This window comes from Rhea americana, unplaced genomic scaffold (assembly GCF_003343005.1).
Source record: "Rhea americana isolate MKP2758 unplaced genomic scaffold, rheAme1 scaffold_1, whole genome shotgun sequence".
In the NCBI taxonomy this organism is placed as follows: Eukaryota; Metazoa; Chordata; class Aves; order Rheiformes; family Rheidae; genus Rhea; species Rhea americana.
The window spans coordinates 4,642,812-4,657,721 of NW_028185038.1; the positions used below are offsets into that span (position 1 = coordinate 4,642,812).

Here is a 14,910-nt window from a genome sequence, read left to right on the forward strand (position 1 = left end):
TAGGATTCACCTCCTGCTTGTTAACAAAGTTCAGTTCAAAAAACTGATTTAGTTTCTGTAAACTTCTAAAGCATTTAGATGTTTYAGAAAAAAAACATCTAAATGTATGACAAAATATGCTGAGAAGTAGAAAGGAAAGTCAGATCTTTTTAAAAAAYGTAGAATTAAAACTGCCATTATGTTCCATCTGCAATTAATCTTTGGTTAAAGTTTCAGTACACATATCATACTAAAATCGTGTATAGGAGACCAGACAATTTCAGGGAAGATAAATCCAAAAGTGATCAGAAACTGGAAGAGTACTTGGGCAAAATATCATACATTTGTGCTTCTTTTACTCTTGTCTAAGCATCTGCTGTTGGCTACTGTTTTAACCAAGATAGGGCTAATGGGACTATATAAATGAACAAGTAAGCAGAATTATAGGCAATTAATTCTTTAATTTCCACAAATACATTAATGCTTCTCTCTGCTTCTGCGTTTTCTTCTAATGTTATCATTGCTGAATGTTCTTTACCCACACATTTTGGTAATTAATTATGCAACTATCTGTCCATACTTAGTTGGGTCCATATAGACTTCTAGTCAAGAACAATCTAGGCAGTAAGAGATTTACTGTCTAATGCCTAGAAGCTGATGTACAATAAAACGAATAGGAAATTACACAAGCACATTTCATAGACGGCACTGGCAGTATGTGAACTATATTGTCTAAGCTGTAATCAAGTAGTTGATACCTGGGTCTATTCTCCACTCTGCCAGAAGTTAAATCATATCACCTCAATTATTCTTCCTGTAAAACAGCAGGTTGACTTTGAATTCACATCAACGAAGCAATATAGCAGTGTATTATATATAGGTTAAGTGCACAGAATCTTAATCGTGGGATAATTATGAGAGGAACTGAAGACCAGTTTATATGCTYCCAGTCCAAATGCATCCTAATGGAGGAAAACAGGAGAAGGTGTTTAAGGCGTTTAGTTCCATGCTCTGCTTCCCAACAAGTTTCTTTAAGGTCTGGGAGGATGCACAAAACACTTGAAAGTTACATTAGAAATACTTAGAAAATAAGCAAAGTTTTACAGTTTATGAGTACATTGCATTTTTAGAGTTCAAATATATATATATACACACACACTCACACATATTATTACATATTACATAATATTATAATGTTACAATTTATTTTACCAAACACACAAGAAGTTTATTTGCATTGTATTATCAAAGGAGTTGTTCAGTTGCTATAATAATAACAGTTTTGTATGTTTGTAGAAGGAAATGCAACAGAGGCAAAAATATACACCTGCTCTATCTAACCAGTAGTATTCATCCTGAGAAATGTCATGCAATCTCTCRTTAACAGACAAAGAAAAATCTTCACCCTATCAAAAGTATAATCAAATCCCCTTTAAATGAATGACTGGCAGTATTTTTTCCAATTATACAAGTAAATTTAAAATCTTTGTGAACTAGTTTGAGCGTCAAATCCAAATTTATCCTACAGGTAAAGTTTGCATATAATGCATTTCTAAAACTCAGGCCTCAAAGGCAACTTATGTTGTAAAAATAGTTGTGTCATTAAAGGTTTAGTCCATACTCTCAATGGAAGAAAATTCTTTTCCTCTTTTCAGCTATTTGAACTATTATTATAAACTGATGGAAAGATTACTAAAAACCCTTCTGTTTATCACCATAGCARCAAAATACTACACTTTGAGTATTGTATCTTATAGCATTTACATAAAATTGATTGGTAGTTTTCTGTGCCTAAAAACATTTAAAACTCACAGATTTTATCTAGTATAACACTAATGTCTTATTATGATTATTACTAAATGTAAGTAAAAATTAGGTCTAATCTCAATGCAACAAAACCAATATTTATTTACAAACACATTAAGAGTGTAGAGTGAAAATTTTATCACCAAATAAAATTAATGCACTTAATAAGAAGAGCCAGAGAGGAAAACAAGTATTGTTTAAAATTATCCTAGTCATGATAAGGAAAACTGCATTGAAGCTAAAATTGAAGATGGCTCTTCAGTTTCATAAGATATCAAACCTCATGGGGTGGGAAAAGACATGTAACATAGTCTCTGTGTGTTGATTTCTCTCTACTATGGGTAGAGAAGAAAGAAACAAAAGTTTATCATCAGGACAGAAAAATGTAAGCTGATTAAAACTACATTTAAAAATAACTCTCAGTTCATTTTGAAAACYAGTTTCAGCTAATGAGAAAAAACACTGTAGACTCAAAGGATATTAGAAACTCCTATTTTAACAGATTTTTTAAATGTAGTAACTCCTAACATATCTATCAAACTGTAGGATCTAGGAATCTGCTGCTGCATCCATGAAAGACTGGGGAAGGTCTTCCAGAACTCACATTTGAATAGATCAGCCTGCACCCGCACTTGAATAAAGAATATCCTAAATGACCTCTGTCATTGGTATTTTTGGGGCTTCCCAAGTACAGTGCTCTATGGACCAGCTGGTATTTTGTATTTGGTGCCTGGGCTCACACACTACAAAAGAGGATTGGCTGCAGATGGTAGATGTTTCCTGGAACAAAACAGAAGACTGAACTGAGCAACAACTGGTGAGACTTCTAAAACACAAACTATTTATCCTTGCCATCCCGCAAAAAATAAATTCTACTTCACTCAAGATGCTGCTGGGTTGCATTAGAGTTGCTTTACATTACACAATAAATTTACACTATGTTTTAAAATGTGTCCTTCTGCGTATTCAAGAAAGCACATCTATTAATACTGCATGTCAAGAAATATTTAATTCAAAACATTATYATTATGCAGCACTAGAATAAATATTTTTTTCTAGGTTTACTACAATATTCGTTATCCATGATTCGTTAGATTTATGTGCAGATTTAAGTAAATCTGAGCAGTTTTTCCCTAATAAAGCAACCAACACAAATAGCTTCACTGGATTCTGACAGCAAAAGGGCGCAAAGCCAGCTCCTGACTCATGGGAACTGCAGCCCTCGAGCCACCATTCCAGCTCCAAAATAAGCAGTCACTTAGCACAGACCATATATGTTTTCATGACATTTCACCTACTGTCTTCTATCCTGAGTAGTTAACACTGATGAATATGCAGGACTTCCAAGTGAGCACTCACTGCAATGAGAGAACTGAGTGTTCAYCTCAGACAATATCACAAATTCTGCAAATTTAGGTTGGTATATTCATATTAAATAGTCTCCGATGACAACTTTAAAAAATCTTGGTTGTTGTTGGAAAGGAAGATTTAATGACACTGACACTAAGACCAAYTGAATGATCCAGTTTCATCCTTGCATTGGTATTGTACGTCCCCATCCTTCCAAGTGCACATAAGCATTTTTGGTATTTGTCAAACTATCTRCCAGGGTACTGCACAACAAATCATGTGCATAAGTGAGCAAAAAAGTACCATTTGGCTTTTACTGTATGTGCACACTACACTTAAATATACAGTAAATTTTATCTGTAAGACATCTTCTTATATATGAATAAAATAGGCTGCCCATACTCCCTTCTTACATAGAAAAACAAAACAAAACAAAACAAAAAAAAAAAAAAACCCGGACATTTAGCCCTCAGACTATACCTTGCCCTGCTGAGTTCAATGAGAAGACCTGGAGACCAGAAAAGCAAACAGCTTGAAGCATTCCAGCTATGGCAGGATGATTAATTTGAGGCCGCTCATTCATGAACAGGTGATATTTGGATATTCTACAATGACTTATTCTCCTGGGAATGTGCTTCAAGCAAGTAAAGCTTGAAACAATCCAATCTAGAGATGAAATGATGCATCAGACCTTTTTCTTTGTTACACTGCACGGCAATTAGAGTAGGATAAACACTTCTCACTATATTTAACTCAATTTATTTGCAACCTGTTATTCCTTACCACCCTACCAATCTGGTCTCCTTTTGTAAACACTTCTTCAATTTATCTTCAATTTATAACACTCATAGGCCTCTCGCCTCTGGGCTAGATACTACTAAACAAAACATTAAAAATGTTAAATCCTAACAAAATATGAAAGATGCAGAAGCAATACAAATCACCACCATTATAGTTAAAATTACYTGATAATAATGAACGAGCATAGCCTTTTTATGCAGGGTTCTATTTTTGCCAAAGTGGAAAGAAATAAAGAAAAACTAAAGGAGGAGAAAAAAACATCAAAAAGAGCTTGCAATTCAAAAAAATATTTTAAATAAAATATGGGGCACTTCAGATCCATTTTTCTTCAAAAAAAGTCCTATTTTCTTTTGGCTGTGAAATGAACTATTCTGCAAGTGCCACCTTCATTTTAAACTAGCAACAGCCAGAACCACCTACATTTTAAATTTACTTTTATTGCCATAGAAACGTATGTTTGCTTTAACTCAAAAGGAGGTTTATAGGCTCATAGCCAATAGTGTACTTTCCACATCGTACAATAAAGAAGATATTGCAATTTATTCATCTATAACCATACTTGCACTCTCCTAAATGAGCTACATATACCTCAGCTACACAGAGGTATTATTTATTTTGTGTTGCACAAAATACTTGTAGTAAACGAAATGAAGCTAGTGCAACTTATAGTATACAATCACAAAAGGGATTAAAGTTATCTATGCCCTTAAAATTTATCTGTTTTCAGTTATTYTTTAACTGACTTATGTTTTGATAATTTAACATGTAGGACAGTTTTGCACCAAAGCACACCAAAAAACTATTTTGGTTTAACACACTACTACACAGTTAATGGACATCAGTATGGTTTAYGGTACCATTAAAAAGAAAAAAGGAAAAAAAAAGGACAAGAAATCAGAATTCTAACTTTTTGCTCGCTGAAAGATTATGAGCAAAGTGAGATTAATAGTCAAGCAAGAATTAACATAAAGGAAGAAACCTTGTTTCGCATCTACAGGATTAAAACACGAGGTCCAAAGACATATTCTGACCAATACTCACAAGGGAGGAAGTACTATATTGTTTTTCATTTATTTTCAAAAGGAAGAGAGATTCCAGCAACTTGCTTTCTGAGCACAGGGAGCACTCTGAGATACTTGTGTAAGAGAGCATTTCAGTGGATATTTTGGGAGCTATATGAACAGTATACTCAGTAGCAAATGATTTCAAAGTAGTCTTTCCTTTCTTTCAAGTCAACCCAAACACCACCACACATATATAACACCTGCCACCATGCGACTCTGATAGATCTCACTGATAATGCCATTCAGTATTGTTTACTAGGTTTACTCAGTTACTCAGTGCACGAATACTTCAGATTAAATATCACAAAACATGCAAGGATAATTGCTTATTCTGAAACAAACTCTTCAGGTTTGTTAGGAGAATACCAGAATAAAGTGTCCTGAAAACAGAAGAGATCAAAAAACAATACTGATATTTTAAAAAGCAAGAGCAACAGATRAGATTGGACAAAACTAGGCAATACTTTGGTGAAGGTCCCCAAACAAAATAAAGGCTGAYTAGATTAAAGGAGTAGAATAAGCCTTTATATTAAAGAAATAGGGGCAAAGGCTGTTTAAAATGTCTTTTGCTCCCTTATGTTTTTTTCCTGCTAACAGATTACCTCAATTTAAACAGGTTATATAAATACTAGATACATTTGACCACAGATCCAGAGGAAAACTACAGCAGCTCAAGAATCATTAGCATCCGATGCACAGCCAAAATTCTGCCCCTGTGCAAAACCCGTTACCTGAGGGCATCTAGGAGGCAGCAGAGGAACAGGAGTCAGCCCTGTACCCATCTGGTTCCCACAATACCATAAAGTGATATTAATTCTTTAAAAAAWTGTAATTTTAATGATTATGCTGAAAAGGTTAAAATGGGATCAAAAGGTAAAGTTTGCTCAGCTACTTGTTCATGGCATATAYGTATAAATATTGAAATAAAACATTAAATCCATTTTAGCGTTTCCACTCATCTTCACCAGGTTAGAGAGCAAAGAAGCCACAAGATTATAGCTAACTTTTGTCACAGAACGYGTTCTGAAAGCTAAATAACAAATCATATTGCTAAGCTTAGTGAAGTGTTACAATTATTCCTTAGTAACCTTTACCAAAAAAAAAAAAAAAAAAAGCTATGCCCATTAAGATTTTCACACAACACTATATTTTGTCTAAATCCTTGCTGCCTGTAAATAGGCAGCTCAAGTGGGAATATTCAGTTAGAATTGTGTATTCAGTTCAGATGTTGGGTCCTGCAGGGAAACGGTAAAGAACCCRGCTTTTTCTTTTTAATTAACTGAGCTCTTGAATACCATTAGTAGCTCTAAAAGCAACATAATTTTACTACTTCTTAACAATATACATAAATATAAAAAGYAGATCCATAATTTCAGATAAGAAATAAGTACATCAGTTGAACTATGTTATAAAAAATAAAGGTCCGGAGAGTTAAAACCTGCTGTAATGCAGCACATGCCCATCTCTCACACAAACACACCCTGGAAATTCAAAATTCTGTCTCTAACGAAACGACGAGAGCATCAGGCTGGCGGCACTACACGCTCAACCCGTATGACCTCAGATCGAACCTCCTACCTAGGCATACCAACTCCAACGCTCATCAGTTATTTTCCGTTCAAATCAAAGAGAAATAAATCTGGCAAGCAAGACCACAGTAATAAATCCTAGCCCGATCCTAGCCTTTTTCAAGAGAGGTTATCAGACTGTCAATACCAATCAGCCCGGCCCTTGGCCGAACGTCTCGAACCTCGAGCTACATGCTGTAACTTGCCTTTAAGCGCAAATGTTCTGCCCTTCCCTTCCTGTCCCATCACTAAGATCCTACAACTGTCTTTCCCAGTATGGCCTTCTCTTTCTCCAGCCCCTCTCAATTCCTAGTTCTCCCTTTCCAGTTTAATAAACCRTATCAATTAGGCACATGGCAGGAGATATTTACGCACTAATTTATCTCAGTTTCTGTACTGAATAATGAACCGGTGCTATCACTGYTCAGAGTAAATTCACCCTTTAACACTCCTTCAGGTCTGCTGCTTCTTTTCCCTATGCCTAGTCTTTTCTGCTTGCTTTATTCCTTACTTTTACTCATTCTGTACACATTCATTTTTATTCGGCTGACTAAGAACAGTTCCCTAATTCTTTCAAGTTCACTTCTACTAGGAATCTTTTAGGTCAGCTGTGCTAAAATAAAAATTACTGTATGCCATGTTACCTTTGTGTTTTCCACTAGCCATCAGTGGGAAGGAACCACTGTAAATGAAAACAGYTACAAAGGGTGTTTAAAGTTTATCAGACTATATAGCAAATGTTGATAACAAGTCAAGTTACATAGCTAAGTACTACTTTTTAAAAATCTAAGCAGCGTGTCTAGCTTCCTGCTTTAGAACTGAGCTGAGCTTCTAGRAAGCATGAAAACTGTGGCCAGAAGTGTACTGCTTCCAGAAAATAACCTAGTCCAAGTTTGTTAGACTAGCTAGAGAAAGTACAAAAAAAATGTTTTTGTGTTAAAGGAAAACATTAATTTTCTATAATTGTGAAGTACTGTAGCTGCACAAAAAATGGCTAATTTTGCTTGCTCCTATTAAGACAGAAAACTAAGCAACTAGAAATGAAATGTAGAGGGGCTTGAGGAGGCTGGGGTTGTATTTGAAACACAAAAAAAGTTTCAAGTTCCTATTTCCCTGAACCAAACCGAAAGAAAACTAAATACTATCTTTATTCACAGGTCCTCTTTCAGTCAGCTTTACAAGGACCRCATTCTCTCAGGAAAGGATGTCAACCAATAGTCTTATTCTTCCAACATTGTCTCTCACTGAAACGTAAGTTTGCACAAAACAACATCCCTCTTCCAAAACAGTAATGTTGAAAGTAGCTGAATGGTCAGTGATACACTGATAATTTGGAGTGGCATCCACCACTTTTTGCAGACATGTAGATCCACAAGCTATCTCAGATGAAGAGTAGAAGTTAACTCTACCCCCACATGAGGAATTCAGCTTCAGTCTATGAATAATGCCACTTTGTTTAAAATAAAATTATTATGCAGAGATTTAATTTTGACCTGATAGAGAGAAAATCTTTTTTTCAGACTTCTAGTTTTAATTTGCTGTAAGTTTCACAGGCTGTGGACTAATACTAAGCTATCAATGGAACACTGTCTAACTTCATCTCCAAAAATCTCATAGCAAATCTGATTTTCAAAAATTATATATTTTGTGTATGAGTATATATATATATATACATACACATACACACATACACATACATATTTATATAAAATGTTGTGTATATATATGCATGCATACGTGTATGTGTGTGCACGTGTGGAAAGTCATACAAACTCCAGCTACTCTTGCCTCAGTAACGCCTCTCCATGCTTTCATGAAGTTTCACCCTTTTCTCCCCTTCAGGACCAGCTTACCTGAATTTTCTTTCTGGACCTGAAGTCAATAGGAATTTGCTCCGAAATTTGTTTGAGCGGTCTACCCTGAAAAATATCTGATCTTCAGAAAGGTAGTTAGGCACCATTTTCATATAAACATTCAATTTATATTAGTACATTGAAAACTAAGGTGGAAGACTATCGGCTTTTTTGGTTATAGTTATTCAAGCAAGCTTGAYTTATAATGTACTGCCAGGTAAACCTAATCTCTAAAATCAGTAATTGCCAAGCATATTTAAGTTCTCAAACCCATGTTTGTTACAATGTGTGCTACCTTCTATCAGCAGAAGCTCTAAGATACCAGAAATGAACTCTTACTTTTAGAATATAGTAGTCGTATTTCTAGGCAAGGTAGAAAAAGATGTGGTCTTTATAAACTGCATTTTTCAAAGGTCAAATTTGTGAGAATTACTCTGCCTTTTAAAAGACTGTAAGGATAAAATAGAACCAAAATAGCTTTTTATCCATCTTCCTCAACTGTTTACGAGTTTAAATACAGTAATTCATACTTTCAGTATTCCTTGTCAAGTTTTAAAGGTTTTTCCTCATAAACCTGATCATATACTGAATTTAGCTAGTATAGTTTCTCAAGACCTGGGAACATAAAATGTCTCCATGTGTTTATTTGCCTACACTGCATGAATTTTGATTATCTAGAGGAGTGCTGCTCTTTTGRCATCAACTCAAAACAAAATAAATTCCAATGAAGATACTACACAGGAAGAATTTTTGTTCTTAAGAGAACATACCTGAGAAAAATAATTCTAAAACTCAAATAGTTAAAATACAAGAATGAAACAAAGACATTCCTTGCAAGTCCTTTTCGCATTGGTCATGATCCCTGGAAAATACAAAGGCAAAACAATCTACAACTGATTCTTGCATTTGGTGTAGTAACAAACAAGAATTTCAGGCTGAGATGTCCATCGATTATATTGCCTCTCAGGTTTTCTTCAAAGAAATCTTAGTCCACCTCCTTTGCTTCTTTTGCTCCAAAGACTTCCATCTAACTGCATGTAATGGTTACAGACACCAAGAACCACTTAGGATCATAAAACTAGACTTAGATTTGAAATRTGGGTTTGAGTCCCTAGAATCAGAATGATTCAGATCTCTGCACAGCCCTACTCCAGTATCTCAGTATTAGCAAGTTCCATTAAATAAAATTCCAGCTGATGTCTATAATAAGAGGCATGTCTATGTCATACTGAACTGCAGGTCTGTCAGGCAATGGCAAAAGATAAAAGAGACTGTCTGAAGTAAGGGAAGAATTATGATCAAGTATGAAAACACTGAAATTTTCTAGTATCTCTCTAGAGAGACAGGTGTCAAATGGTTGAAGCCAAAGCCATAGGCAAGACTAACAAGTTAAAAYACTAAGAAAAGAAGTTGCAAGAAACAGAAATAAACTGTATCTAGGAAAGACTGAGAGTCCAGATCACATCTCTGAAAATACCCTATTTTAACTAACAATTACTTGGTAAAGTTATGAGCTGAAACCTAATGCTAATTAGGTGATTTTACTTTTGCATAATAATACATTTACCTGCAGCTGGGGAATGCAAAACCCAAGGAAGGAGAATGACTCACTAATCCAGCAGAAAATTTCAGAGAAAAAGCGGAAGAGTTGAATGAAAGGAATGAAAGACAGGGTGGTATCAATCTTTCTCTTTTGGCCTCAGAAAAAAATAGGCTATTATAAAAAATTATTAAGAATACTTAAAACATCAGAAAATGGCTCACTCAGAAGCAATGCTCATTACTGAATACTTTGGAACAGGCACAGAATGGTAGGTTGAACAACATTAACATGTAATGATCAATTTTGTAAATCACCCTGAGTGAATTTCACAGAAGCACCGCAGCTCTATGTATTGCTAAGCCCCAGCCTGGTTTTACATGAGCAGAATTACAAAGCAGAGTATCACGCAAAAGAGACATCCTCACGATCAAAGGTTGGCATATAAATGCTTGGAGCAATTAAAAAGTAACGGTCCATAGGCATAAGCTCAAGAGTCTCAACCTTACTTCACACGTTAGAGGAATGTGGGAAAGACAGAATTGCGGGAGATTGTAGTGTTCTCCTACTGTAACTATGATCCATGCTTACATCAAAACAAAAACAAACATCCAGTCTTAATACAAATTATGTTAATTTCATCAGGATGATAAGTAAAAGTTAGTACATACTCATCGCTCGCACTTCATAGTCTGGAACATCACAGCTCAAGGTGGTTTCAGCAGAGGCATGAGGAAGAGCCATGCAACTTGCAGTGGCTTAGTATAGATTTCTTTCCCATGACTTGCTTTGAACACTGGTGATTCATTAAGTGTACAGAAAATTAATGATATATTTAAATTTCACTAATGAACACTGTAATGATTTCTTTCTAGTCTAAAATGGATGCTTCCCTGGCAGCCTGAAAAACATTTACAAAAGTATGTAACTGTATCAGATGGCTATAGTATGTTATGCACAAAACTGCCAACCACTGAATTCATTCTGAAGTGTTTACACTAGAACTGATACTGAAAATAGCTCCCTCTAATTTACTTAGCAGTACAAGTTACTTCATCTGTACCTGTGTACTTAAGCCACTGTATCAGTGCTTACTTGCATTTCTAAGAACCGGCTGCCTGCCTTTAACATACAGTACAAAACATCTGCCTCAACTGTACTAAAAACTGTGATTCAATGGCAGTGGAAGTCATACATTAGTTTTGCTAACAAAAGGGAAGATTCACTCCAGAACCCTGTCCCAGCAACATCTTTGATCTTTTCATGAGTCACAAGCCCTTTCTGTCTGTTCTCTCCCCTTTTCTCTCCTGCTMAAGCTATTGAGCCTGAGCCTAGTATTGGGAATTTGTGAGATCCACAGTGTATTTGAAGGGAATGCAACTTAACACTTACYGYTACCACTGCCACACCTGTAGGGAGCTCTCTCCTTTCTCACTTCTCTGGCTAGTCCTTCTGCCTTTGGTTTTCCTACAGCCAGCTCATTCTTGCACTAGCACCCCCTCATCTGAGAGGGGGGCTGTGTTAAAAAGAGCCTGATCAGCTGGACTTCATCAAGATTCAGCTTGCTTTGTAATGTAACTGCAGGGTGCAATACCCTTCCCTTTCCTTTCAAAAGGCAAATTTTCTCCCAGAAAATCTAGATTCAAGTTGTGGACTTTACAACACCGGAAGTCACACTGGAAGTACAGAATGGAGCAGGCAAAAGTCATATTCATTACCACCACAAAAAAAAATTAATTTGCATAAGCAATCAAGAGGCAAGTGTCAAGAAGATATTACTAAATATCCATTATCTTATACCAATCTGAAAATGCTCAGAAATAAGCTGCTAAGCAGCAGTCGTGATTTGGCTAAAGGTACTGGAAAGGATAAAGAAACATAAATCATTCACTTAGCAGGTACCCCACATCGGTACAAAAAAACTTTGGAAATAGCTGTTATTCTCAAGATATTTTTATTATTTTCAAGTCAGAAGGTGTTTGATGACCATCCAGAAAATGTGATGAATCTCTCTGGTTTTATCACAGACATCAAACCAAAATCTTTAAGAAAGTAACTTAGATAAACAGATGAAGCATCCCTGTGATTCAATCATGTGATGCCAAGGGTAGTTGATGAAATAGTTGCAAAAAGCATTACAGTTTTTAAGTGTGGGATTTGAGAAAGCGTTATGGTTACATTCTGTTATGCCTCTGGTGGTGAAGGAGTCAAACACAGACTTCTTTTCACACACAAAATGATGTCCTGAGAAACCGGTGAAGCTGTTTGTGTATCAGTTAATGAAAAAGAACATCTGCTCTTTTTTCAGGAAAAGAGGTGACAGAAAAGGAAAACAACCTACTAGCTAATGTAGGCAGGATGATTTTTGAACTACAAAGCTGTCTTTGGATTCCACATACACACACTTTCAATATAGGAAAGTTTTTAGCAAAACTGGAATAATATCCAGAATGTCTGACAGGAATTACCACCACCATTTGGCATTGTTATTAACTGGTGTTTTAAAACGCTGTGTGCTACAAATAGGAGTAATGAATTCAAGAAGTTCTGCAGGAACACACAAAACAAAATAAAAAAGAAATACACATGGCAAAATGAAATGTAATGCCTTTGCAGAGGCAYACATTTGAGTTGTCAAAGCCTGAACACTTGGCAATGAAATCATGAACAGGAAGTTGTTCTCACCATGTACGCCAAATCAATACTGAATATCTAGACAACTCCTCAAGAAAGGAAACTAATGGTAATTTAATGACTTRTAAATACCAGATGTAAGTCACAAGAGGCAAATAAAGGTTTGTCTTGATGTTGAAACACAACCAAACACAACTTTGGTTTTAAAACAATAAAAATTTTGAGTTAAATGGGATGAAGTCCAATTGTAACCAGTTACTAGAAATGAGAGTGACAACTATCTAACACCTTTATGATAAGCAGTTATGACAAGTTGGAAAGCATTTACTCTTAAGTATCCTTATTTCTTTAATGTCATTCTATGAAAGCTCTGAAGCTGTGGATTATCCAGTGTTTTTCACTGACTCATTGTAACCTCATTTTTCCATAAGGATGTGCTTCATTTCACTAAAATGTCTCCAGGAAAGTTCTCCAGCCACACAATGAGTTTTTCTGGGGAAAAGGAAAAAAAAATCAAGATACCTACACATCCCAGAAAGCCAGCAGCCGCGTAACTAGTGTGCCAGTCCAAGCTGCAGGTGTGTACAGCAGTGCTTTAAAAACTGAGCTAGAATTAGTTCTATAACACCCCATTTAATTTGTGAACAGTGAAACAACAACAGGAGGAAAGATTTTATAAAAAGAGAGAAATAAAGCCATAATCTATAGCCCAAAAATAAGCGACAGAATGGGTCAGACTCCTGCTTCTTTTATTTCTACTTARCAGAAATGCTTTTATGCTAGATATTAAGTGGTTCTCCACAGAAGCTAATGGTCCAGTATMTAATTGGGATCAGGGACCCTGTGCAGGATTCTCAATGTCTAGCTATTTTATGAATATCCATTTTCACTTTTTATCAAATCAGTTTCAAGGTAATTAAAATTTGTCCCATTGAAGACCTGGAAACAAAGGATCCAAACCCACAAAAAGCATAAAAAGAAAAAAAATCCATTCCTTCAACATCCATGATGGATATTTTGAAAATCTGGTCACTAATATGGGTCAAATAACTTTTTTCATGATACTTAATCACTTACTGTAAACTCCAAAGCCAAACTTAGCAAAGCAATGAGATTAGATATTATCAGATGTTGAATGTCAGTTTACACGACTGTAAAATACCTTGCATTTTCCTTTCCACCAGCTCTGCAAAGTTATTTTCCTATCAAAGCTTAATAAAGCTTAATAAAGCTTTGATAAGCAAGCTTAAGAAAGCAAGAACTAAGATGAGTCTTATTTAAGAGCCTTAATTACAATTCCCACCTTAACAAACTTAGTAGATTAAAAAGACAGTTAATAATACTGTAATCTTGCTTAAAGCTAACAGCATAAAGACATATAGTATAAGGATATGAAAGAGGCAAAAAGGAATTGATTTAGATAACTCAATCTTTTGGGCAGACTAAAAGGACCTCAGACACTGTCTTTACTGAAGAACAACCTAATATTACACACCTAGTTTTGGATATCTTTCCAAAAGCTGCTAGTCTAGAATCTCTCAGTCTGGATGTGGACTGCGGTTAACTTCAGGCATGTAAAACATTAATCCTTTAGGACCTCTGGAATGTCTGTTTGGTCTTTTAACCTTCATGTTCTTTTCCAATGAAAGAAAGTGCCTTTCTCACATGAAATAAATGTAAGAAGCAAGTATTTTAGTTTTCATCATTTAAGAAATCAGAACTTAAAACTGTAGGATAACAGAAACAGGTCTTCAGTTCTGAAGTTACCAAAATATGAAATACTTTAAGCAATAGCAAAACAGTCAAGAAAAGCAAAATAAGAAAAACAAAATATCTCCTTACTGATGCTCAGAGATGCCAATAAACATTTGGCATACCTGATCCAACTTCTTTTTCTTCTTCTTCAATGTTGTTTTTGATACTGTCATACTCCTCATCAATTGCCTGGTTACCACGCATCTGAGAGAGAATTCTTCGTGCTCTCTGAGTCTGGCCTTTCTGAATGAGCCAACGGGGACTCTCAGGAAGAAACAGGAAGCCAAGAAACTGTATAACTGCCGGAACAGCTGAGAGGCCCAGCATGTACCTATAAATAAATAAATATATAAATCTCTAATATTTACCTACAAAAACATACTACAAGCAGTCATGTATAACTACTCAAGCTTTAGTTTACAAATCAAAATACATTACGTGCTCAGTCAAAAGGTTAGATTTATCTATYAGGAAGAGTGTTTCAGGGCTCTTTTCCTAACAGCATCAAAAAGAAAGTTCTGTCAGTGAAGTAAAACATCCCTTACAAAGTTAACTAGGAG

At 35.5% G+C, this 14,910-nt stretch overlaps 1 protein-coding gene across 1 annotated transcript in view; it reads right to left on the reverse strand.

The window, feature by feature from the left end:
• Positions 1-14,910, reverse strand: part of SLC2A13 (solute carrier family 2 member 13) — a 146,762-nt gene that overhangs the window by 108,455 nt on the left and 23,397 nt on the right. The window contains exon 3 of the mRNA XM_085297865.1: positions 14,473-14,681. Within this exon, the coding sequence (XP_085153991.1) occupies positions 14,473-14,681 (209 nt within the window). The remainder of the gene's footprint in view (positions 1-14,472; positions 14,682-14,910) is intronic.